Below are 27,380 nucleotides of genomic sequence, written 5' to 3'. Positions count from 1 at the left end.
TGCCAAATCCCTGAAAAATGCAACCCAACCACAGTTCAGTCTGTTAGGAGCTGTCACAGGGAGCAGGAGTCCAGGAAAGTTCCCCACAGGAAAAGTCCGCATGGCACTGGAATTGTTGTCACCATTCTATACTTTGCAGCTCATGTCCAAGTCCCAATGACCTAACCCAAGTTTTAACGTGAAATACCTTGATTTTTTTCCAATCTCTACCTAAGATCTGCTTCAAAAATTTTATTAGCAAAGGATATGAGAAAGTATAAGTAGTTTCATGATTCAGAGTGATTTAGAGTACAGTAAATGGGTTTTTTTCTGACTCCAAAATAAGGACACTATAATGGAAGGATCAGGGAAACATGATAGCTTTAGGAGTTTAGATACTCAAGCTATATCCTTACTCTCCTTCAGACATCAGAACTTATTTTTCCTAAGACCCTAAACTCAAACTAGCACTATTAATACTGTGATTAAGCTACATTATTGGTTAAATGGACTTATTCTCAATTGCCAACAGAAAAATGTAATCATCCTAAGAGGTCTACAAGAAAATAAATTTAGAATGCCACTTAACTTTAAATAATTAGTGTTTATAAGCTTCACCTGCCTTTATAGCACATCATCAGTTCCTACCTCGTGCACGTACCCGACTTTCCTCTTCCTCTGCATTTCTGAGTATTTGTTTAGCATGGTTCAGTGAGGATTCACATTCCAGAAGGTTTTTCACATGTGCAGCCAGTGAGTCCACACTACTACTACCCCCATCATCACTCTCTGACATACACTCTTCCTCTTTGCTATTTGTCATGCTCATATTCGGTGAAGCATATGGAAATAAGTTTAGAAGAACATCAGAAACTGACTCCAAGGAATTACTGTCCCATGAACAGGAACTTGCATCGCTGCTTGAATCACTTTTTATGATAGTCATCATAGGGATAAGAATTTTATTCCCAAGGGTTCCATTATACCCTTCAGGTTCAGATCTCATTACAGATCCAGCTGCTTTATATCGCCTAAGGGTTTCGCTTAATGCCACTCTGGCTTTGCTTTCTTTCTGTAGAGGACTTCTAACTGTAGTTGAACTAATAAACTCCCAATTTTCAATACCATTCTGGCATTTCAGATTTGTCTGTGTGCTAATGTCCTTCTGTGTGCACTTGTTGCTTGGGTTCTCCTCTGTAAATGGCTGTCTCTGAGGCAAATCTACATTAGATTCACCAGTTGTTGGGGGTTCTTTGAAGCAAACAACCTTTTTAGATTGAATAAATGAAATATCACTAACATCTCTGAAAGGTACAAGGGGAGCAGGGAAATTGCATCGTTTCAGTGCTATATTTTCTGCCTCCATTAAAAGTGTCCGAATTTCTTTAAGAGTTTTAGAATCATTATTCTGGAATTCTTCAGAGCCAACAGCTTCAAAACCTGAAGGTTCTGGCTTATTTATTACAACTCTACCATCAACTTGAGAATTTAAAGGTGTATTGTCTGAGATAATACTAGAGTTAGAAGAATCTAAATTATCGATTAGACTTTGGATATGGTCTGAAATAAGTTTGTGCTTCTCACTATGTGAATAAGTACCACGGTGAACTGTTGATATCCCAGTAGTTTGATCAGCTTGCCCAAAACCACTTGAGAACTTCAGGGCATCTTCAGTCAGATGTCTACCTGGCAAATCCTGTTGATAGAATATATCTGGTTTCTCTTTGTGTGAAAAAATACTAGGAGGAGTTGTTGGTAACACAGTTTTCTGGCCAGCTGGCTCAGGAACTGTTGATACTTTTAGTACATCTTCATTTTGATATTTAATGTCTGTCAATTCCTGTGGATATAAAATATTAGGTTTCTCTTTGTGTGAATGGGAACTAGAAGGAGATACTGGTATCCCAGAATTCACATCAGTTGGTTCAGGGACAGATGAAATGTTCAAATTATCTTCACTATGATGTCTATCTGGCAAGTGCTGTTTAACAAAAATATTGGGCTTTACTGTCTGAGAATAAGAATTATGAAAAACTGTCAGTAACGTAGTCTTCTGGTCATCTGGGCCAATCACAGTTAAATTCTTGGGCTTCTCTCCAGGTGAGTAGGAAATAAAGGGAGCTGTTGGTAACTCAGTCTTCTGGTCGTCTGGTAAAATCACAGTGGAAGTCCTGGGTTTCTCTTTATGTGAGTAAGAATTAGAAGGTCCTGCTGGTATCTCAGTCTTCTGATCAGCTGGTCTAGAAATCCCTAAAACTTTTAAAGCATCTTGAGCAATATCTTGCTGGTAAGAAATGATGGGCTTCTCTCTATATGAATAGGAACTAGATGGTACTGTAGGTATCCCAGTCTTCCGGTCAGCTGTTCCAGGAACAACTGAAACTTTCAGAGCCTCTTCAGTTACATGACTACCTGGCAACTCCTGTTGGTAAGCAGTAATAGGCTTTTCTCTTTGTGAGTAAGAAGTAGAGGTTACTGTTGGTTTTCTGGTATCCTGGTCACCTAGTCTAGGAACAGTTGAAACTTTCAGAGCCTCTACAGTTAACTGACCGTCTGCCAAGGCCTCTTGGTAGAAAATAACAGGCATCTCTTTATTCAAGTAGGAAGCAGAGGTTACTACCGGTATTCTGATATTCTGGTCACCTGGTAGAACAGTTGAAACTTTCAGAGGCTCTTCAGTGAGATGACTCTCTGGCAAAGCCTGAGGGTTGAAAATAAAGGGCTTCTCTCTCTGAGAGTAGGAAGTAGAGGATACTGTAGGTAACTCAGTCTTCTGGTCAGCTGGTCCGGGAGAAACTAAAACACTCAGAGCCTCTTCTGTGAAATGTTTATCTGGTAAGGCCTGTGGGTAAAAAATAATGGACTTCCCTCCAAGTGAGTAGGAACGTGGAGATGCTATTGGTAACCCAGTCTTCTGATCACCTGTTTCAGGAACAGCTGAAACTTTCAGAGCCTCTTCAGTGAGATGACTATCTGGCAAGCCCTGTGGGTAGAAAATACTGGGCTTTTCTCTATTTGAGTAGGAACTAGAAGGTTCTGATGGCAACCCAGTCTTCTGGTCAGCTGGTCCAGGAACAGCTGAAACTTTTAGAGCCTCTTCAAGTACGTGACTGTCTGACAAGGCCTGTGGTGAGAAAATAATATGATTCTCTCTATGTGGATAGGAAGTAGAGGGCACTGTTGGTATCCCAGTGTTCTGATCAGCTGGTCTAGAAATGGTGGGAACTTTCAAAGCCTCTTCAGTGAGGCGACTATCTGGCAATTCTTGTTGGTAGAAAATACTGGACTTTTCTCTTTGTGAGTAGGAACTAGAAGGTTCTGACTGTAACCCAGTGTTCTGGTCAGCTGGTCCAGGAACAGCTGAAACTTTCAGAGCCTCTTCAGTGAGGCGACTATCTGGCAATTCTTGTTGGTAGAAAATATTGGACTTTTCCCTTTGTGAGTAGGGACTAGAAGGTTCTGATGGTATCCCAGTGTTCTGGTCAGCTGGTCCAGGAACAGCTGAAACTTTCAGAGCCTCGTCAGTGAGGCGACTATCTGGCAATTCTTGTTGGTAGAAAATACTGGACTTTTCTCTCTGTGAGTAGGAACTAGAAGGTTCTGATGGTAACCCAGTGTTCTGGTCAGCTGGTCGAGGAACAGCTGAAACTTTCAGAGCCTCTTCAGTGAGATGAGTGTCTGGTAAGGCCTGTGGGTAAAAAATAATGGACTTCCCTCCAAGTGAGTAGGAACGTGGAGATGCTATTGGTAACCCAGGCTTCTGATCACCTGTTTCAGGAACAGCTGAAACTTTCAGAGCCTCTTCAGTGAGGCGACTATCTGGCAAGCCCTGTGGGTAGAAAATACTGGACTTTTCTCTCTGTGAGTAGGAACTAGAAGGTTCTGACTGTAACCCAGTGTTCTGGTCAGCTGGTCCGGGAACAGCTGAAACTTTCAGAGCCTCTTCAGTGAGATGACTATCTGGCAAGCCCTGTGGGTAGAAAATAATGGGCTTTTCTCTATTTGAGTAGGAACTAGAAGGTTCTGATGGCAACCCAGTCTTCTGGTCAGCTGGTCCAGGAACAGCTGAAACTTTCAGAGCCTCTTCAAGTATGTGACTGTCTGACAAGGCCTGTGGTGAGAAAATAATATGATTCTCTCTATGTGGATAGAAAGTAGAGGGCACTGTTGCTAACCCAGTGTTCTGATCAGTTGGTCTAGAAATGGTGGAAACTTTCAAAGCCTCTTCAGTGAGATGAGTGTCTGGTAAGGCCTGTGGGTAAAAAACAATGGACTTCCCTCCAAGTGAGTAGGAACGTGGAGATGCTATTGGTAACCCAGGCTTCTGATCACCTGGTCCAGGAACAGCTGAAACTTTCAGAGCCTCTTCAGTGAGATGAGTGTCTGGTAAGGCCTGTGGGTAAAAAACAATGGACTTCCCTCCAAGTGAGTAGGAACGTGGAGATGCTATTGGTAACCCAGGCTTCTGATCACCTGGTCCAGGAACAGCTGAAACTTTCAGAGCCTCTTCAGTGAGGCGACTATCTGGCAACTCTTGCTGGTAGAAAATACTGGACTTTTCTCTATTTGAGTAGGAACTAGAAGGTTCTGATGGTAACCCACTCTTCTGATCAGCTGGTCCGGGAACAGCTGAAACTTTCAGAGCCTCGTCAGTGAGGCGACTATCTGGCAACTCTTGCTGGTAGAAAATACTGGACTTTTCTCTATTTGAGTAGGAACTAGAAGGTTCTGATGGTAACCCAGTGTTCTGGTCAGCTGGTCCAGGAACAGCTGAAACTTTCAAAGCCTCTTCAGTGAGATGAGTGTCTGGTAAGGCCTGTGGGTAAAAAATAATGAACTTCCCTCCAAGTGAGTAGGAACGTGGAGATGCTATTGGTAACCCAGTCTTCTGATCACCTGTTTCAGGAACAGCTGAAACTTTCAGAGCCTCTTCAGTGAGGCGACTATCTGGCAATTCTTGTTGGTAGAAAATATTGGGCTTTTCTCTATTTGAGTAGGAACTAGAAGGTTCTGATGGCAACCCAGTCTTCTGGTCAGCTGGTCCAGGAACAGCTGAAACTTTTAGAGCCTCTTCAAGTACGTGACTGTCTGACAAGGCCTGTGGTGAGAAAATAATATGATTCTCTCTATGTGAATAGGAAGTAGAGGGCACTGTTGGTATCCCAGTGTTCTGATCAGCTGGTCTAGAAATGGTGGGAACTTTCAAAGCCTCTTCAGTGAGGCGACTATCTGGCAACTCTTGCTGGTAGAAAATACTGGACTTTTCTCTCTGTGAGTAGGAACTAGAAGGTTCTGACTGTAACCCAGTGTTCTGGTCAGCTGGTCCAGGAACAGTTGAAACTTTCAGAGCCTCTTCAGTGAGATGAGTGTCTGGTAAGACCTGTGGGTAAAAAATAATGGACTTCCCTCCAAGTGAGTAGGAACGTGGAGATGCTATTGGTAACCCAGGCTTCTGATCACCTGGTCCAGGAACAGCTGAAACTTTCAGAGCCTCTTCAGTGAGGCGACTATCTGGCAACTCTTGCTGGTAGAAAATAATGGACTTTTCTCTATTTGAGTAGGAACTAGAAGGTTCTGATGGTAACCCACTCTTCTGATCAGCTGGTCCGGGAACAGCTGAAACTTTCAGAGCCTCGTCAGTGAGGCAACTATCTGGCAACTCTTGCTGGTAGAAAATACTGGACTTTTCTCTATTTGAGTAGGAACTAGAAGGTTCTGATGGTAACCCAGTGTTCTGGTCAGCTGGTCCAGGAACAGCTGAAACTTTCAAAGCTTCTTCAGTGAGATGAGTGTCTGGTAAGGCCTGTGGGTAAAAAATAATGGACTTCCCTCCAAGTGAGTAGGAACGTGGAGATGCTATTGGTAACCCAGGCTTCTGATCACCTGTTTCAGGAACAGCTGAAACTTTCAGAGCCTCTTCAGTGAGGCGACTATCTGGCAACTCTTGTTGGTAGAAAATACTGGACTTTTCTCTTTGTGAGTAGAAACTAGAAGGTTCTGATGGTAACTCAGTCTTCTGGTCAATTGGTCCAGGAACAGCTGAAACTTTCAGAGCCTCTTCAGGTGGATGACTGTCAGGCAAGCCCTGTGGGTAGAAACTAAAGGGGTTCTCTCTGTGTGGATAGAAAGTAGAGGGCACTCTTGGTATCCCAGTATTCTCTTCAGCTGGTCTAGGAACAGATGAAACTTGCTGAGGCTGTTCAGTTAAATTATTGTCTGGCAACTCCTGCTGGTAGAAAATATTTGGCTTCTCTCTATGTGAGTCGGAACCAGAGGGAACTGTTAGTATATCCGTCTTTTGGTCATCTGGTCTAGGAACAGGCAAAACTTTCAGAGCCTGTTCAGTTAGATGACTATCTGGTAATAACTGCTGGTAGAAAATACTGGGTTTCTCTTCAAATGAATAGGACCCAGAGGATCCTGATGGTATCCCAGTGTTCTGCTCAGCTGGTCCCAGAACAGATGAAACTTTTAGAGCCTCTTCAATTAGATGACTATCTGGAAACTCTTGCTGGTAAAAAATAATGGGTTTCTCTCTATGTGAGAAGGCACTGGAGGGTACTGATTGTGTCCCAGTATTCTGGCCAGCTGGTCCAGGAATATATGAAATTCTCCGAGCCTGTTCAGTTAGATGACTGTCTATCAACTCCTGATCATTAAAAAAACTGGTCTTCCCTCTATGTGAGGAGGAAATAGAAGGTGCTATTGGTATCCCAGTCTTCTGTTGAGCTGGTCCAGGGACAGCTGGAACTTTCTGAACTTCTTTAGTTAAATGACTCTCTGGCAACTCCTGTTGATAGAAAACATTGGTCTTTTCTTCTTGCAAGTAAGAAGTAGAGGTTACAGTAGGTATCCCACTCTTCTGGTCAGCAAGTCCAAGAGCAGCTGAAACTTTCAGAGCCTGTTCAGTTAGCTGACTTACTGGCAATGTCTGCTGATAAAAAATATGGGGCTTCTCTCCATTAGAGTAAGAAGTAGAGATTGTTGTTGGTATCCTAGTCTTCTGGTCAGTGAATTCAGAAACAGCCGAAACTTGCTGGGTCTGTTCAGTTAGATGACTTTCTGGCAACTCTTGCTGGTAGAAAATACTGGGCTTCTCTCTATGTGAGTAAGAAGTAGAAGATACTGTTGGTATCCCCTTTTTCTGATCAGTGGATCCAGGAGCAACTGAAACTTTCAGAGCCTGTTCAGTTATATGACTTTCTGGGAATGTCTGCTGATAGAAAATATGAGGCCTCTCTTCATGTGAATATAAAGTAGAGGATCCTGGTGGTATTACAGTTGCTTTTTCAGCTGGTACAGGAACAAATGAAACTTTCACAGGTTGTTCAATTAGATGACTGTCTGGTAGCTGTTGTTGAGAGAAAAAAATGTGCTTCTCTCTATGTAAATAGGAACCAGAAGGTTCTGCTGTTTTCTCACTTGTCTGGTCAGCAGGTCCAAAAACAGCTGAAAATTTTGTAGCCTCTTCAATTTGATGACTATCTGGCAATACCTGCTGGTAGAAAATACTGTGCTTCTCTCCAAGTAAGTAGGAACTTGGAGAAACTGCAGATATGCTGGTCTTCTGGTCAGGAGGTTGAGGAACAGCCGAAACTCTTAGAGACTCTTCAGTTAGATAACTGTCTTTTAAGGCCTGTGGGTAGAAAATATTGGGCTTCTCTCTTAGTGAGTAGGAACTAGAGGATATTGTTGATATCTCAGTCTTCTGATCAGCTAGTTCAGGAACAGCTAAAACTTCTAGTGTCTCTTCAGTTACACGGCCATCTGCCAATATCTGCTGGTTGAGAGTATCAGCATGTAGACCAATAGTATTCTCCACAGAAGACCTTACAGCCAACTGAGGAAAGTCTTCAGGGGACAAAGGTAAATGAGATCCAATCTCTGAATCGCCAGAAGTGGTAGCGATGCCTTGTTTCAAGTTGGACTGAATAATTTCAGTTATGTCTCCTTTTGAAATATCTCCTAAAGAAAAATAAATTTGTTAATACTGATAATATATTTTTTTTTTCTTTTTCTTTGAAAGGAGAGGAGACAGAGACATACTCCCCCATGCACCCCCAACCAGGATCCACCCGGAAAGCCCAGTAAGGGGCAATACTCTGCCCATTTGGGGTGTTGCTCCATTGCTTAGCAACAAAACTCTCAGTGCCCAAGGCGGAGGCCATGGAGCCATCCTCAGTGCTCGATACTTGCTCCAATCAAGCCATGGCTGCAGTAGGGGAAGAGAGAAGGGTGGAGAGAGAGAGAAAGAAGTGAGAGAGGGAGGAGTGGAGAAGCAGATGGGTGTTTCTCCTGTGTGCCCTGACCAGCAGTCGAACCCAGGACATCCACACACCGGGCCAATGCTCTACCACTGAGCCAACAGGCCAGGGCAATAGTATATATATTTTTTAATTAAAAATATCTTTTTTATGCATTAAAAGGAAGCAAGCTTTCCTTCCTTTGGACTAAGTACTCTAGACAGATATCCTAAGGAAAGAGTCGTCAAAAGACAAATATTTATACTCAAAGATATTTATGTATTACAAACCCACTTAAAGCAGCAGTCTAATGTGTAAATAATTTAAATATTCAACAATAGAAAAATAGATTAAAAACAGAATATTGCCATTCGATGAAATATTATGCAGATCTTCTGGTGATTTTTAAAATTTTTTTAATGTGCTGTGAAAATGCTGTCTACTCTGGGATTTGATCTCACACTAGTTAGAAGCTAACACATTAGCCTGTTACTGTTATGCGTGCTGGATATGACACCCCTCAATCAAGACAAACTATTTCATCCCATGGCATAGCAAAGAACCATCAGCTTATTTTCATGGGTTTCCCTTTCTTGCAAGTCCTACAAGAGCAATACAATATGGCCCAGATGTGTCCTATGCATGCAGAGGGTTTAACTGACTCTGCTAATAAGTGCACCCATAAAAAGATGTATTTTTAGCCTGACCTGTGGTGGCGCAGTGGATAAAGCATCGACCTGGAACGCTGAGGTCACCAGTTCGTAACCCTGGGCTTGCCTAGTCAAGGAACATATGGGAGTTGATGCTTCCTGCTCCTCCCCCCCTCCTCTCTCCCTTCTCTCTCTCTCTCTTTCTCCTCCCTTCTTTAAAATGAATAAAGATAGCAGTAAAAAAAAAAAGATGTATTTTTAACTATATGAAACAGTAAATTTTCTAAAGGTTACAAAGGAGTTTGTACTTAATTCTATATAGCATAGGGAATTACTGACATGTTCAGAGCTATATTGCAGATATATAGGTACTATGTGGGGAAAAGAATGCAAAAGTGTAAGCAATACTATCTAAAACTTTCTTCAACAATGGAAATATTCTTATTTGTAATTCTAAATAAAAATAGTTCTAAATGGCAATGAAAAATAAATAACTACAATGAAAATGGCAAGATTTGACAAGTAATGTGTTCTTCCATTTGTTCATTAAAAAAAAGACTTTAGTATGGGCCAGCAACTGTTCTAGTGTAGAAAATAGGAGAAATAAATAAACAAACATGGATCACAATTTAATTCTGCCTCCCAGAGCTTATATTCTAATAGAAAAAAATAGACAATAAGTAAATTGGTAAAACATGGTAATAAAATGATTGCTATACACAGCAAATATTACCTATGTACTTTACAGAAAGAAATAAAATTTCAAAAATAACTATGTAACACTGCTGCTCAATGTAAAGATCTTGTTAGGTTCTGATTTTCTATTTCTGGGGTTGGATCTCAAATTCTGCATTTCAAATAAGCTCCCAGGTAATGCCCAATGCTACTGGTTCTTAGACTACATTTTGAGTAATAAACATAACCTTTCCTAGAGTTGTAGTGAGTAAATGACAAAAAAACAGGCACTTTGGCCTTCTAATTCTAATTGAAAATTCTGAACTCTTTTCACTACAACTGACTTCTATTCTAAACCAACCAGTGAGCTTCAAAAGTTACTGAAAATAGAATAAAATGAGGACTGAATTCTAAACTAAAAAAGTAGAAATATCAAGTATTAACTCTTTAAAAAACTAAAAGAAAAGGATAGAATGTACTGCATAGTAACTTTAGAAGGACAGGAATTATGAAATCTTTTGTGAGAAAAAAAGGATCAAAAATTAATAAGTCAAAACAGATTAACAAACTGAATAAAACAATGGGTCAAAGAAGAAACAAAAGAGAAGATACCCTAAGACAAATGAAAATGAAAATATAATACAGCAAACTTTATGGGATGTGATAAAAGCAGTTCTAACAGAAAATTTATAGGACAAATGTCTACAAAGAAAAACCTCAAATAACCTAACTTTATACCTCAGTGAATTAGAAAAGAATCAACAAAACCCAAAGTTAGCAGAAAGAAGGCGATAACAAAGATCAGAGAAGAAATAAATGCTAAAGACTGAAAAGGTCAAAGAGACTAAGATGATTCTTTTAGAAGGTAAACGAAATGGACAAACCTTTGGTTAGACTCACCAAGAAAAAAAGACAGGTCTCAAAATCAGAAATAAAAAAGGTAAGATGACCCAAGATGGTGGCAGAGTAGGTGGAAGCTACACTTACCTCCTCCCAGGACCAAACTGGAGTTACAACTAAATTATAGAACAACCTGAATAACCAAATGAAGAATAGCTGAAGTATTATTAATAAGCATTCACAAAAGAAGCCACATCGAGACTGGTAGAAAGGGCAGAGACATGAAAAGGACAGTCTCAGCTCCCTTGGGTGGCAGCTGCAATTCCAGAAGGATATTTCAGTGGCAAAGATTCCTGCTCAGGGCCCTGGCCAGTTAGCTCAGCGGTAGAGCCTCGGCCTAGTGTGCGGAGGACCCGGGTTCGATTCCCGGCCAGGGCACACAGGAGAAGCGCCCATTTGCTTCTCCACCCCTCCGCTGCGCTTTCCTCTCTGTCTCTCTCTTCCCCTCCCGCAGCCAAGGCTCCATTGGAGCAAAGATGGCCCGGGCGCTGGGGATGACTCTGTGGCCTCTGCCTCAGGCGCTAGAGTGGCTCTGGTCGCAACATGGCGACGCCCAGGATGGGCAGAGCATCGCCCCCTGGTGGGCAGAGCGTTGCCCCTGGTGGGCGTGCCGGGTGGACCCCGGTCGGGCGCATGCGGGAGTCTGTCTGACTGTCTCTCCCTGTTTCCAGCTTCAGAAAAAATGGAGAAAAAAAAAAAAAAGATTCCTGCTCAGGAGTATGGGGTTGAGACTCCATGCTAAGCTTTCCAGCCTTGAGCATCAGAGCTGAGAAAAGGCACCCACATAACATTTGGCTGTGAAAATCAGAGGATTCTGCCTGCCAGGAAGAGACTATAGTCTGCTAGAGACACAGGCACCCCCTGAAAGAGCCAACACACAAAAGCTCACTTGCAGCCACTCACCCTGCACTCTAGCAAGAAAGGACAGAGAGGACTAGAGTTGTGTGAGAAGAGAGTAGGGTTGGTAGCTCTGGGGAAAGAGCTGAGGGACAGTCACGAGAATCCCTGTGCTGAGTCTCTCTCCCACACTGCAGACATCACCTTTCTTGGGAGAAGCACTTCCCTTCATACAGCCTGAAAAAATGCAACAGAGCCCCACTTTCTGGACTCCTTGTCGCTCCAACTGCCAAGCTCATTGAGCTAAGGAGTCAGCTGCCTGTGCTGGGGTGTAGAAGTCTGGGCAGACTCAACAAATTAATAGCAGCCTAAAAAGATACACTAGATGACCTGGATGTAATTGATATCAACAGAGCATTTTATCCCAAAGCAGCAGAATATACATTCTTTTCAAGTGCACATGGAACATTTCCTAGGATAGACCGCATGTAGTGCACACAAAACAAGTCTCAATAAATTTTAAAAACTTGAAATTATATTGAGTATCTTCTCTGACCATCATAGTAGGAAATCTGAAATCAATTACAAGAAAAAAACCTGAAAAACATTAAACACCTGAAAAACATTCAAACACACGGAGGCTAAATAATATATTAGTAAACAATGAATGGGTTAAAAATGAGACCAAGAAAGAAAGCAAAAGATTCTTTAAACACATGATAATGAGATTACAACAACCTAAAATCTATGGGACACACACAGAAAGCAGTCCTAAAAGGTACTATAAGTCTGTCTCAAGAAACAAGAAAAATCTCAAATAAACAATCTAACTTTACACTCAAAGGAACATGAAAAAGAACAAATGAAACCTAAAGTGAGTAGAAGAAGAAAAATAAAGACCAAAGAAGAAATAAACAAAATAGAGTCTAAAAAAAAATACAAACATATTTGTGAAACCAAGAGCCTGTTCTTTGAGAAGGTAAAATTGACAAACCTTTAACCAGAGTATCAAAAGGGGGGGGGGGGGGTGAGAACCCAAATAAATAAAATGAGAAATGAAAAAGGAGAAATAACAACTTAACATCACAGAAATACAAGTTTGTAAGAAAAAATTACGAATAACTGTATGCCAACAAATTAGACTATCTGGAAGAAATGGATAAATTTCTAGAAACATACAATCTTCCAAACTGAATCAGGAAGAACCAGAGAATTTGAATAGACAATTACAACTAGAAAAATTGAAGCAGTATAATAAAAAAACTCCCAAAAAACAAAAGTACTGGACCGGACGACTTCACGGGTGAATGTTACCAAACACTAAAAAAAGAACTAACACCTAGCCTTCTCAAACTATTCCAAACTCCCAGGCTCATTTACAAAGCCAGTATTATCCTAATTCCAAAAACAGATCAAGCAAGATACTACAAAGAAAAAAAATATAGGCCAATATCACTAATGAACACAGATGCTAAAATCCTCAACAAAATATTAGCAAACTGTATCCAGCAATACATTACAAAGATCTTATACAATGATCAAATAAAGTTAATACAAGGATGCAAGGGTGGTATAATATCTGCAAACCAATAAATGTCATATACATTATCACTTCTCAACCCTTTGGCTAAGATGAAGTGTAAACGTGATACATCAAATTAACAAAATAAAGGATAAAGACTACGTGATCCCCCAATAAATTCTATTAAAAAGTAAAAGTAGTGGGCCCTTATCAGTTGGCTCAGTGGATAGAGCATAAGCCTGGCATGAGGATGTCCCAGGTTCGATCCCCAGTCAGGCACACATGAGAAGCAACCATCTTCTCTTCTCCTCCCTTTCTCCCTTCTCTCTCTCTTTCTTTCCCATAGCCAGTGGCTTGACTGATTCAAGCATTGGCCTTGGGTGCTGAGGATTGCTCCATTGACTAGAGCATGTGCCCTAGACAGGGGTTGCCAGGTGGATCCCGGTCAGGGCGCATGTTGGAATCTATCTCTCTTCTCTCCTCTCCTCTTACTTAAAAATAGATATATAGATTGTTAGATAGATAGATAGATAGATAGATAGATAGATAGATAGATAGATAGATGTATTTTAAAACCATATGATCATATCAACAGATGAAGAAAAAGCATTCAGTAAAATCCAGCACCCATTTATAATAAAAAACTCTATAAACAGTGGCAATAAAGGGAACATACCTCAATGTATAAAGACCACATAAGACAAACCCACAACCAACATCCTAAGCAAAGGGTAAGAACTGTAAGTGTTTCCCTGAAGATCAGGAACAAGACAGGATGTCCGTTTTCACCCTTTTCAACATAGTACTGGTCCTAGCCACAGCAATCAGACAAGAAATAAAAGGTATCCAAATTGAAAAAGAGGAAGTAAAACTGGCAATATTTACAGATGATATCATATTGTACACAGAGAACCAAAAAGATTACATCAAACTACTAGAACTGTTGAATGAATTCAGTAAAGTAGCAGGACACAAAATAAATATCCAGAAATCAGTTGCATTTTTATATATCAACAATAAACTATCAGAAAGAAAAAATAAAGAAACAATCCTATTTGCAATTACCTAGAAATAAATTTAACCAAGGATGTAAAAAACTGTATTTGGAAAATTGTAAGACACTGATGAAACTAAACATGATAAAAGTGAAAATAAATACCACATTTATGAAAAAAAAAAAAAGAATTAAAATGTCCATACTGCCTAAAGCACAATTCCTATCAAAATGCCAATGACATATTTCACAGAACTAGAATATTCCAAAAAAATATATGGAACCACAAAAGACCCTGAATAGCCAAAACAATCTTGAGAAATAAGAACAAAGTAGAGGAATCATGCTGCCTGATATTAGACTATAGTACAAGGCCATAGTTATTAAAACCATATAGTACTGGCATAAAAATAGACATATAGATCAATGGAACAGAATAGAAAGTCCAGAAATAAACCCACACCTGTATGATCAATTAATATATGACAAAGAAGGCAAGAACATACAATGGGGTACAGATGGTCTATTCAATAAATAGTGTTGGGAAAATTAGATAGATGCTGTAGGGAAAACAGCTGTGGTTCGGCTTGCTCACTTGTTTTCTGGCTACAAGCACTCTGTATGTATGATTAGTACGTGAGCATGTGGCAGAAGGCCACGTGTAAGTGTAGCCTGTATAATAAGGCTATAGGGATGGCTGTCCTGATCCCTTGCCTGCCACCATGAGAGGCAGTTTTCCTGTTTGCTCACCCTCTACTGCTACAAGCAGTTTTCCCCAGCCTGTCTGCTCGCCCACAGTTGCAAGAATCCAATAAATGAGAATGGTCCAATGTCTTTTGGCTCCACAGTTCTTCTGTGGTCTGCCCAAATCCAATGTGAGCTTACCTGGCCTCGATCACCGGAATTACACGTGCAAAACAAGTAAACTAGACCATGTTCTCACCATACACAAGAATAAACTCAACATGGATTAACCCGTTGAGTAGTGAGTTTTTTTCATGCTCACTGACCCCTGGGAGTGAGTTTTTTTCCCCAAAATATGTAATTAGTTCCAGTTACAGTTTTATTAACTTAAAATCATGTTTGTTTGATAACCAATTTATGGAAACAAGAAGAGCATATGTTTGCCTTCTTTTAATGTTGCCTTACATTTGTATGATCGTACTCTGGATGGTCAGGAGGCATAAGGACATACACGAACGTTTGTACTACTCAAAGGGTTAAAGGCCTAAATGTTAGACATGAAACCATAAAAATCTTAGAAGAAAACACAGGCAGTGAAATTTCAAACATTTCTTGTAGCAATATTTTTTCTAACATATCTCCTAGGGCAAGAGAAACAAACAAAAATAAATTGGACTACCACAGACTGAAAAGTTTTTGCACACCAAAGGAAACCATCAACAAAATGAACAGACAATCCACTAAATAGGAAAACATAGCCTAATACTTCTAAAATAAAGGGCCTGACATTAATTGAATCAGATGGTGGAGCAATTTATGCCTCAAGGCACTGATGAAAACCATACAGCAATCAGCTAACTAGCATTAGTTGAGGCTAACACCTGATACCAATAGTGGAATACAAACAAGAAGCTTAACAAAAAGAGATAGTAAAAGAGAACTAAGCTAAAACCACATGTATGGGAGCAAGGGACAGAGAGGAAGCCAAGTTCAGGGAGGCTGTACAAGTGCCAAAAGCTAATGATTTCTGGTAAAGAAATTCAAAAACTGCATACTGCAGGAGAATTAGACTTCACTGAACTAGTCCAACTGCCAAGGCCAGGCAGGTCCACACTGGATTCGGGTGGACAGTAGAAAGACTGCAGACCTGGAAAGTGTTGGGCCATTACTGTTTAATAGTTTCACAAAGGTGGATGAGCAAAGAGGCAGGGGCAAATCACTTCCCATAGCAGCAAATGAACAGCAAAATGGCCCCTCCCAGTGGCAGGCAGGCAATCCACAATCCACCATTCGCAATCTGCTCTGAGCGCAAGCACCTGTAGCCTTACACAGACTATCCACAGGTGGCGCTGCCACGTGCTCACACACAACTCAAGCAAAGTGCTTGCAACCAGTAAACTAACAAGCAAGCCTAACAGCTGTTTTCCCTACATTCTGCCCCTTTAGGGTTGCTCACCTCACAATCTACATGACAGGTATCTTCCAAGATTGTTCCTGTGTGAGGAGATACATTACAGAAACAAAGTGACTACAGCAACAGCACAAGTTATACAATAATTACAAAGATGCCTTCCACAATGTCTCCCTGAGCACTCTGTCCAGAGACTTAACTGGAGGCCCACCTCTAGCCCCCTACCGCATAGTAAGTGGGAGGGCCTATATCAGGGGTCCCCAAACTTTTTACACAGGGGGCCAGTTCACTGTCCCTCAGACTGTTGGAGGGCCGGACTATAAAAAAAACTATGAACAAATCCCTATGCACACTGCTCATATCTTATTTTAAAGTAAAAAAACCAAAACAGGAACAAATACAATATTTAAAATAAAGAACAAGTAAATTTAAATCAACAAAATGACCAGTATTCCAATGGACATATGCTCCTCTCAATGACCACCAATGAAAGAGATGCCCCTTCCAGAAGTGCGGCGGGGGCTGGATAAATGGCCTCAGGGGGCCACATGTGGCCCGCAGGCCGTAGTTTGGGGACCCCTGGCCTATATAGTCCAGGGCTATGTCCATTGAAAAAGTGTCCTTGGTGCATATCTGCAACTGGGTGAGAGCAGCTTCCCAGTGCAGGAGAGCCTCCACAGGTGCCACAGCCCAGCTGTCTGTGCAAATCATCAAGGTAAATGTCCATTACAGGCAACTAGCCACACAGCTCTTTATTAACAGACCTCAGTGTGTTTCCACAGCACTCTGTCCATTGCCACAAGCCCCATCCAAACCCCTCAGAGGTTCAAGCTCACAGGGCCTGGTGGAGTCAAACACATTTGAGGCCTATGACACCTATTCAAACTGGGATAATGGGTCAGGGGAGGGGGGGGGGGGGAGGCGGGGAAATCCTCCTCTCCCTCAGCTGTCTCCAACAAGTAATTCTGTAACCATGCAACCGAATGCCAGCTACTTTCTTGGCAGCTGCTACGGTCACCCATTTCCCCCACTTTTTCAGCAGCTGGAACCTCTGTTCTGGCTCAAGCTGCCACCAAAGCTTTAACAGCACTTTATTAGACCTCCTTTATTAGTCATCCAATTTCTATCTGCTCCAGCCACAATCAAATCTAACCACATCTGTGTTCAGGTAGCCTTTACAGGCCCATTTCTCTTGTTAGTCGGGGGCAGAAGAGGGCAGCACAGGCAGCAGTCCTCAAAGCTTAATGATTCTGTGCTGCCTCCAGCTCCTCCACATCTGCTACCATCTATGTAACTGTGTTGATGCGCTGCCCTACATAGGGGCTCAGGATAGCCACCAGTGACCCAAAAAGGGCTGATGAGGCACTACAAAAAATAAGGTCACTCATCCCTGCTGTAAATACTTCTTCATCTGGCCCACAGGACCTCGCATTGAAAGCAGCATTCTTGGCCTGACCTATAGTGGCACAATGGATAAAGCATCAACCTGGAATGCTCAGGTTGCTGGTTCAAAACCCTGCAGGGGCTTACCTGGTCAAAGCACATATGGTCAAAGTTGATGCTTCTTGCTCCTTCCCCATTCTTTCTCTCTCTCTCTCTCTCTCTCTCCCCCCCCCCCCCTCTAAAATGAATAAAATCTTTAAAAATAAGAAGAAGAAAAAAGAAAGCAGCATTCTTCATATCTAGTTCATGAAGGACCTGGGGCAGCTCACTATAGGACTGCCACCTACTCACTGCCCCCCCAGCATTGTGCCAGACTGTACAAATGGCAGCCATCACCCATTCTAATAGGGTATGGTTTCCTGGGTTGTCTTAGCAGTTTTAAAGACACTGCCTCAGGGAGGAGTGAGTAATAATGGTGGCTCTTGAGAGCATGATGACATCCACCCCTGTCCCACAACTGCAATAACCAGGCTCCCAGGGACTCGGTGGGTTTCTGCCTGAATTGTGCCCCCACCTCCATCAGCTCTGCCTGGGTGTAGAGCCAGACCACAGAGTGCTCCACTACCTGCATAGGGGGTTGTGCCTGCCCGAGAGAGAGTCTTGGCTGCTGGGTTTTTATCTTCTGGGTGACTGCCAGCCAGGCTCTGAGTCGGCGGATGGCAGTTTCAGCCCAAACCTCCTCCTTGGAAGAGAAAACACCTGTTCTCGCCAACTCAGAGCCACTCCACCGGCACAGATGCTGCCCTTTCTTTGGCACCTGCTTTGGCTCCTGCAGCTGCTGGCTCTTGGCCTGAAGCTAAAGCCAAAGCTCCTGAGCCCGCAGTTGTTTCTCCAACAACTGTTGCCACCAACGTTCAGCTTCCAGGGCAAATTGCAACTTGCAAATCTGTAATTCCTTCTCCAGAAACCATTCCAGTCCCAGGCGCCATTGGTGCTCAGCCTGCATCTCACATTGCAGCTCTCAAGAGCAGCTGGCCTCCTTCTCCAGCACTCATTTCAGTTCCCATCATCACTGGTTCTCAGCCTGTAGCCTGACCTGCAGTTCTCAGAACTGCAGCTCTTTCGCCAGCGACCATTCCAGCTCATGCCATTGCTGGCGCTTGGTCTGCAGCTCAACCTGGAGCTTTTTACCATGGACAGCCTCTTGCACAACTCTTGGTTGCTTCTCACAAGGCTGTAAAAAACACCCAGTCCATGGCCCCCCAAAGGACAGCCATGGGGAACCATATGCTGGAGAACAATGACCACTCCTCTACTCCATGCTTCAAGTGTGTTGGTGGCTTCATAACAATCTTCTCCGAATTCTGCCCACTACACCAGATGTAATGCCAGTGGCCAAGGCCTGGCAGGTCCACACTGAATTCAGACTGATGGTAGAAAAACTGTGGAGCCAGAAAGTGTTGGGCCATTACAATTTAATAAAGTCTCACAACAGCAGACAAGCAAACAGGCAGAGGAAAACTGCTTCTCATGGCAGTAAGCAAAAAGCAAAATGGCCCTTCACAGTGATAGGCAGGCAAGTCACAATCCATCATCCGCAATCCGCCCTGAGCAGAAGCACCCGTAGCCTTACATAGACTATCCACACATGGCGTTGCCACGTGCTCATTAGTGAATCAAGCAAAATGCCTGCAGTCGGTAATCAGCAAGCAAGCCTAACAAAGCTGTTTTCCCCACACCAACCCAATCCCTAAATAACCAGATAAGCAAAACAACATTTCCAGCTTAGGGAGGGGATCAGTATCCAATGCTGCAACAATATACTATCTCAAATTCACAGTAAAAAAAAATAAATTGTGAGACAGAAAATTAAAAGTGTGACCCATTTATATGGGTGTAGGGGGTAGCAGAAACTGCAATTAAGGACTTATCAAACACATCAAAGAAATAATGACTAAAAACTCCCCAAATTTGAAGTTAAACTAATCTACACACTAATCTACATTTCTGAGTGGCTTCATAAACTCAATATAGAATAAACACACAGATCCACATCAACATATCATAAGTAAAATGTTGAAAGATGAAAAGAATAGCTTGAAAGCAGCAAGATAACAAATCGCATATATGTTAAGACCACTAAGATCAATAGTTGATCTCTCATTAGAAACAATAAAGACCAGTAAATAATGGGAATATATTCAAGGGGATGAAAGAAAAGACTGTCAACAAAGATATCTAAACTCAGCAAACTATCTTTGAAAGAGATGAAATAAAAACATTCCCAGATGCACAAAAACAGAATTTCTGGATAGTAAGACATCTTACAAGAAATACTAAATGAAGTTCTTCAGCTTGAAAGCAAGTGACACCATAGTAATTTGAAGTTGCACAACAAAACAAACAGCACTAAAAAAGATAATTATATAGGTAATTACAAAAAGACAGCATACTTGCATGTTTCCGTTCCTTCTCTCAACAAATTTTAAAAGCAATTTTACATAAAGCATTATGTATATAATTGTATACTGGGGCTACACAGAAATTAACATATTGCATAACATCAAAAGGAGGCAGGATAGAGCAAAGCTAGAATGGAGTAAAGAAACAACACTGTATGGTAACAAATCCACAGAAATTAAGAGAGTAAGAAATGGTAAATTGGGGCCCTGGCCAAATGGCTCAGTGAATAGATCATTGGCCAGGCATGTAGACATCCTGGATTCAATCCCTGGTCAGGGTATAAATGAGATGTGACTATCTGCTACTCTCCCCCTTCTATCTCTCTTCTCCTCCCGCAGCCAGTGGCTAAACTGGTTCAAGTGTCAGCCCTGAGCACTGGAAATAGCTAGGTTTGTCTGAGGGCAACAGCCTCAGGCGCTAAAAATAACTTGGTTGATTCAAGCATCAGCCCCAGACAGGGGTTGCCGGGTGGATCCCGGTCCAGTGACACGCAGGAGTCTGTATCTATCTCTCCTCTTCTCACTTAAAAATAAAGAAATAAATAAGTATGAAGAAATGGTAAATTGGAAGATTAATATAACAAGTTCTATAAATAAATACCTGCTCTCCTTACTTCTCTCAGCTCCTTTAAAATACTTAAAATTATATAAATAATTTTAACAATGAACAATGTATTACTGTTTATAATACATATAGGTGTAATATATATGACAAAAATAGCAAAAAAAAAAGAGGGAATAGAGCTATATAAGGAGTAACACCTCTGTATCACATTAAAATAGTTAGAATAAATTAAGAATACATTCTGATAAATCTGTAAGCTCTAGAGTAACCACTAAGGATATAACTTGATTACAAATAACTGGAATTTGCCTGACCAGAAAGTGGCACAGTGGTAGAGCATCAGCCTGGCATGTTGATGTCCCAGGTTCAATTCCTGGTCAGGGCACACATTAAAAAAGGACCCATCTGCTTCTCCACCCCCCCCCCTCTTTCTCTCTCTCTTCCCTTCTGCAGGCATGACTCAATTAGAGCAAATTGGCCCCAGGTGTTAAAGATGGCTCCATGGCCTCTGCCTCAAACGTTAGGGAGAGTAGGTTGCTGAGAAACAGAGCAACGCCCCAGATGAGCAAAGCATCGCCCCCTAGTGGGCCTGCCGGATGGATCCCAGTTGGGGTACATGCAGGGGTCTGTTTCTCTGCCTCCCTTCTTCTCACTGAATAGAAAGAAAAAGACAAGAAACCCCAAGGTTTCTGGCTTGACCACAGGCTCATCTGGCTTGAGCATGGACTCACCAGCTTAAGCGTGGGATCATAAACATGACCCCATGGCGGTCTCTGGCACAGCTGGAGCTCCCCCCCAATCAAGGCACATACAAGAAAGCAATCAATGAACATCTAAAGTGCTACAATTATGTGTTGATGCTTCTCATCTCTCTCCTTTCCTGTCTATCTTTCTCCTCTCTCTAAAAAAGCAAAACAAAACTGGAATTTCATTAAATTACTTAAAATGTCACACTAAAAAATATTCACTTAATGCAATAAAAAGCATTAAAGTAGAAACAGAAGAGAAAAAAGAACATGAGCCACGGATAACAAATGTAAATCCAATCTTATTAATAATGACATTAAATGTGAATGGATTAAACAATCACATCAAAAGGCAAAGATTGTCAGTCAGCATAAAAAAAGACCCAACTATAAGCTATTTACAAAAGATGTACTTTAGATTAAAATATATAAATAGGCTGAAAGTAAAGGAATAAAAAAAGATACTTTATACAAACAACAACCATAGAGCTAGAACAAGTATACTGACCTAAGACAAAATAAAACTTTTAGACAACAAAAAACATTACTGGAATTAAAGGCCAATTTATAACCACAAAAAAAGTCAATTCATCAGAAATATAACATCATAAGTTATAATATGTATACATAAATGCACTTAATATTATCTCAAAATGTATCACAGAAAAGGAGAAACAGACAAACAGTAACAGCTAGAGACTTCAATACCTTACTTTCAAAAATGGAAAAACAAGTAGGCAGATCAATAAGGATCCAGAAGACTGGAACACTAAACATCGACTACAACAGAAGATGTATAGAACACACCACCTAACAACAGCAGAATGCACATTTTTCTCAAGTTCAAACTGTACATTCTACAGGATAAACTTTATGCTAGGACATAAAACAAGCCTCAATAATATTTAAAAATTGAAATCACACAAAGTATATGTTCTCCCAAAAAAATAAAATCAAATGAGATCCCAACAAATAGACATCCCTAATTATATGAAATTAAACAACACACTCCCAGATAACCTAAGGGTTAACAACAACAAAATATTACAATGGAAATTATGCCATATTTTGGATGAATTAAAAAAATAACACAACAAACCAAAACTTATGGCATGCAGGTAAAGGAGTGCTTAGACAGTTATCGATGTAACCACTTATATTAAAAAGAAAGCTCTCGCCTGACCAGGTGGTGGTGCAGTGGATGGAGCGTCAGACTGGGATGAGGAGGACCCAGGTTCGAGACCCCCGAGGTCGCTGGCTTGAGTGCGGGCTCATCTGGTTTGAGCAAAATTCCACCAGCTTGAGCCCAAGGTCACTGGCTCCAGCAAGGTGTTACTCGGTCTGCTGAAGGCCCGCGGACAAGGCACATATGAGAAAGCAATCAATGAACAACTAAGGTGTTGCAACGCGCAATGAAAAACTAATGATTGATGCTTCTCATCTCTCCGTTCCTGTCTGTCTGTCCCTGTCTATCCCTCTCTCTGACTCACTCTCTGTCTCTGTAAAAAAAAAAAAAAAAGCTCTCAAATCAATAACTTAACCTCTTTCATCTTAAGAAACAGTAACAAAGCACAAACTAAAACTGAAGCAAGTGAAAGCATGGAAATAATAAAGACTATCATGGAAATAAGTGAAATAGAGATTTAAAAGTAGAGGGAAAATTTAGAAAAAGTGAAAAAACCAAAGTTTATTTCTTTAAAAAGACCAAAAAAATTGACAAAACCTAGCTAGACTCACAGAGAGAGAAAAAGAAAGAGAGAGAACTCTCCAATTACTAAATCAGTAATGAAAGAGGGGGCATTACTACCAACCTTATAAAATAAAAAGGATTATATGGTAATACCATGAACAGCTGTATGTTGACAAATTAAATAACCAATCTGGAATAGACAAAGTCCATGAAAGACATAAATTATGAAAATGATTCATAAAAAATTCAAAATCTTAATAGACTTACAGCGGATAAATAAATGAATTTAGTAAAACTAATACCAATCCTTTACAAACTCTCCCAAAACCTAGAAGAGAGAATATTTCTTAACTCTACTTAAGACATTAGTATTACCATGGGCCTAAAAGCCAACAATAAAAACAAGAAATCTGAACACCAATATCTATTATGACTATAAACCAAAAATTCCTCAAAAAAAATCTAGCAAAAGGAATCCAGCAACATACAAAAAGGATTATACACCATAGCCAAGTGGTTTATATAGCCAAGAATGCATGGTTGGTTCCACTTATGAAAATTAATGATGTAGCATATGATTAGAATAAAGTACAAAAACAATCAGGTCATCATAAAAGATACAGAAAAATATTTGACAAAATCTTACACCCTTACATGATAAATATATCCTAAAAACTACAAATAAGAGGGAACTTCCTTAACCTGATAAAGAGTATCTATAAAAATCCCATGGCTAACCAAACTTAATGTTAAAAGACTTGATACCTTCCCACGAAGACCAAGACAACACAAAGATGTCTGCTCTTTTCCACTTCTATGCAACACTGTACTGGAAGTTCTATTTAGGGCAACTGGGGAAATGAAATATACAAAAGGCATCCATATTGCAAAGAAAAAAGTAAGACCATCTCTAGGTGCAAATGATGTGGTCTTGTATAGAAAAATTATAAGCAATCTATACAAAATTATTAGAATATGTAGTTAAGCAAGGTTGCACCTATGAGATTAACATACAAAAGTCAACTGTATTTCTATAAACTGGCAATGAATATTCCAAAAGTGAAATTAAAAAAACAACTCATCCTGGCCAGGTAGCTCAGTTGGTAGAGTGCCGCCCCGACACAACAACGCTGTGGGTTCGATACCTAATCAGGGTACATATAAGAATAAGCCAATGAATGTATAAATAAATGGAACAACAAATCAATGTTTCTCACTCACTTTCTTTCTCCCATCTTCTCTCTAAAATCAATACATTAAAAAAGTTATTCATTTTACAATAACACCAAAAAAGATTAAAATATTTAGAATTAACAAAGTGCAAGACTTGTAAACTGAAACCTACAAAATTGTTAAAAGACATTCCATGTTTACAGATCAAACTATTTAATACTATTAAGATGGCAATAATCCCAAAACTAATCTCCAGTTTCAATGCAATCTGACACCTGCTACAACATGTCCTTGAAGACATTATTCTACGTCAGATAAGCCAGTTATGAAAGACAAATACTGTAGGATTCCATTTATATGAGGTTATCTAGAGTAGTCAAATTCATAGAGACAAAAAGTAGAATAGTAGTTGATGGGAGTAGGGGAGTATAGCAGTTACATTTAATAGGTATAGAGTTTCAGTTTTAAAAGATGAAAAACGGATGTCAATGATATTTAAACAACAACCTGAATGTATTTAATACTGAACTGCACCTGACCAGGTGGTGACACAGTGAATAGAGCATTGGCCTAGGACACTGAGGATCCAGGTTGGAAACCCTGAGGTTGCTGGCTTGAGCACGTTGTCACCAGCTTCAGTGTGGGACCATAGACGTGACCCTATGGTCGCTGGCTTGAAACCCAAGGTCACTGGCCTGAGCAATGGGTCACTGGTTCAACTGGAGCCCCCCACCCCAGTCAAGGCACATATGAGAAAGCAATCAATGAACAACTAAAGTGCTGCAACTACAAACTGATGCTTCTCATCTCTTTCCCTTCCTATCTCACTCTCCCTTTGCCTCCCTCTCTCAAATACAAACAAACAAACAACAACAACAACAAAAAACAAGGAAAGATGATCAATGCCATTAGCCATTAGGGAAATATAAATCACACCCACAGGATACCACTTCATTTCCACCAGAATGGCTACTATAAAAAGAGAAAATAACAAGTGTTGTTGAAGATGTGAAGAAATTAGAACCCTTATAATGCCGGTGTGAATACAATGTGGTATACACTCTTCGGAAAACAGTTTAGCAGTTCTTCAAATTTTAAACATAGTTACGATAAATCAGGAATTCCACTCCTAAGTACATACCAAGAACAAAAGAAATATACATATACACAAAAAAATATACATGAATGTCCATGGCAGCATTACTCCTACCGCCAGAAAGTGGAACTGATCCAAATGTCTACCTGATGAATGGATAACTAAAATGTGACATATCCACACAATGGACCATAATTTGGCAATAAAAGGGAATGGGCACTGATGTATGCTATAACGTGAATAAATCTTAAAAACATACTCAGTGGCCTGACCAGGCGGTGGCACAGTGGATAGATAGAGCGTCGAACTGGGATGCGGAAGACCCAGGTTCAAGACCCCGAGGTCGCCAGTTTGAGCACGGGCTCATCTGGCTTGAGCAAAAAGCTCACCAGCTTGAGCCCAAGGTCGCTGGCTCAAGCAAGGGGTTACTCGGTGTGCTGAAGGCCAGTGGTCAAGGCACGTATGAGAAAGCAATCAATGAACAACTAAGGTGTTGCAATGAAAAACTGATGATTGATACTTCTCATCTCTCTCCGTTCCTGTCTGTCCCTATCTATCCCTCTCTCTGACTCTCTCTTTGTTCCTGTAAAAAAACAAAACAAAACAAAAAACATACTCAGTGAAAGAAGCCAGTCACAAAAGATCACATATTGTATGATTTCATTTATCCAAAACTGTCCAGAATAAGCAAATTTACACACAAAGTGGATTAGTGTTTCCTAGGGCTTGCAGAGGTATAGAATGGGGAGTGACTGCTAACAGGAAATATAAAATGTTCTAATATTAAAGTGTAGTGATGTTTGTACAACTCAGTGAATTGAGAAATTTATTGTAAATGAGTGAATTGTATGGTATGAGTTAGAGCTCAGTAAGACTATTTTTGTAAAAGCTAATGGTTTAAATTTTCATTCTAAATATAATCATTTGCCTTCCAAAACTCCAGCTTAATTGCTTTTGTTATACATGAACACCTTTTTAAAAAGAAAGTTTTCTTATCCAACATGTAAAAGAGATTAGAAGTCACTCCCATATCGCAAGAAAAGAGCTGACCAAACTGAAAATCAACAACTCTTCTTAGACCCTCCAGAGAATGAGTTTACAGGGTAAACTACCATCCTGAAAACTGTAGAGACAGGCAAACACACAGGAATCAGAGCTATGGGGAGCAGAAGTCTCTGGAACCAGGAACTGGTAGGAAAAAATAAACTGTAATTGCAAATTGCTACAGGCTAAGCATGGACTCACTTTAGAGATTAAAAACTCCTGTCACCAGTCTTGGGTAGGGGCCCACATTTTCACCAGTTTTACTTCCAGTAGACCTATAAGACTCTCAGGATGATGGTGTGACAAAAATGCCCTAATATTTATGGCAGTGGGAGGGGAAAAGTAATCATTTTAAAAGGCCAAAAGCCTTCTGGTCTCTATTAACAACAGGCTGACCTCAAGGGAAACTAAATTACCAAAACCTAACTAACTTGATTTTATCAAAGATTAAACAACCTGGGAGAAGGGAAATACGCAACTTCAGTCCTCTCTAGCCTTCCTGTTTCACCTTAGGAAGGGGTAAATGCTGAGAAGCACTTGCAAACGGAGACCTAATGCGGAGACCTAATGCTGAGACCTAATCACAGGGCTATTAGAATGCAACCTCTCCCCTCCACGTATTATTACACTACTTCAATAGGGCTCCTGTATAAATAGGAGATTAAAGATAAAAGAATACAAGCAAGACTCAGACCCTGTTTAAGGAGTCTTAAGGGAAACAAACAAACAAAAAAACACACAGGAGAAAAAACAAGGGCACCAGAGAAAATTTTAGTGTCTGACATCATAGTTACAGCTCACAGTTATACAGCCTAACTTCTACCCAAAGAAACTTAAAACCAAAAGCCTATCTGCCTCAGCATTTTTATTTAATACATCATGTCCACTGTTCAACAAAAATTTACAAGGTATGTTAAAAGGCAAAAAACAGTCTGAAGAGATAAAGCAAACAAAAGTACCTGACTCAGATATGGCAGAGATTTTGGAATTATCAGACCAGGTATTTAAATTAACTATGATTAAATATGCTGAGAGTTCTAATGGAAAACGAGGAAAAAGTGGACAACATGCAAGAACAGATGAGTAATATAAGCAGAGAGATAAAAACTCTAAGAAAGAATCAAAAGGAAATGACAGAAATCAATAACACTATAACAGAAATGAATGGTGCCTTTGATGGGCTCATCAGTGGGCTGCACATGCTGAGGAATGAATCAGTAAGCTTTAAGGTGGGTCAATAGAAATGTACCAAACTGAAATGCAGAAAGAAAAAAAAGGGGAAAAAAAAGCCAGAACAGAACAGAATACCCAAACATTTGAGGATAG

General features: G+C 40.6%; 1 protein-coding gene across 3 annotated transcripts in view; it reads right to left on the bottom strand.

Annotated features, from left to right (window-relative positions):
* The window catches only part of ALMS1 (ALMS1 centrosome and basal body associated protein), a 220,937-nt gene that overhangs the window by 136,163 nt on the left and 57,394 nt on the right, over nt 1-27,380 (bottom strand). For all 3 annotated transcript variants that reach the window (XM_066267392.1, XM_066267394.1, XM_066267393.1), the window contains one exon: nt 628-7,944. In XM_066267392.1, coding sequence (XP_066123489.1) covers nt 628-7,944 — 7,317 coding nt within the window. The remainder of the gene's footprint in view (nt 1-627; nt 7,945-27,380) is intronic.

Source organism: Saccopteryx bilineata, chromosome 3 (genome assembly GCF_036850765.1).
Source record: "Saccopteryx bilineata isolate mSacBil1 chromosome 3, mSacBil1_pri_phased_curated, whole genome shotgun sequence".
In the NCBI taxonomy this organism is placed as follows: Eukaryota; Metazoa; Chordata; class Mammalia; order Chiroptera; family Emballonuridae; genus Saccopteryx; species Saccopteryx bilineata.
The sequence above is the reverse complement of the archived record's forward strand: the minus strand, read 5'-3'. Positions and strand labels throughout refer to the sequence as shown.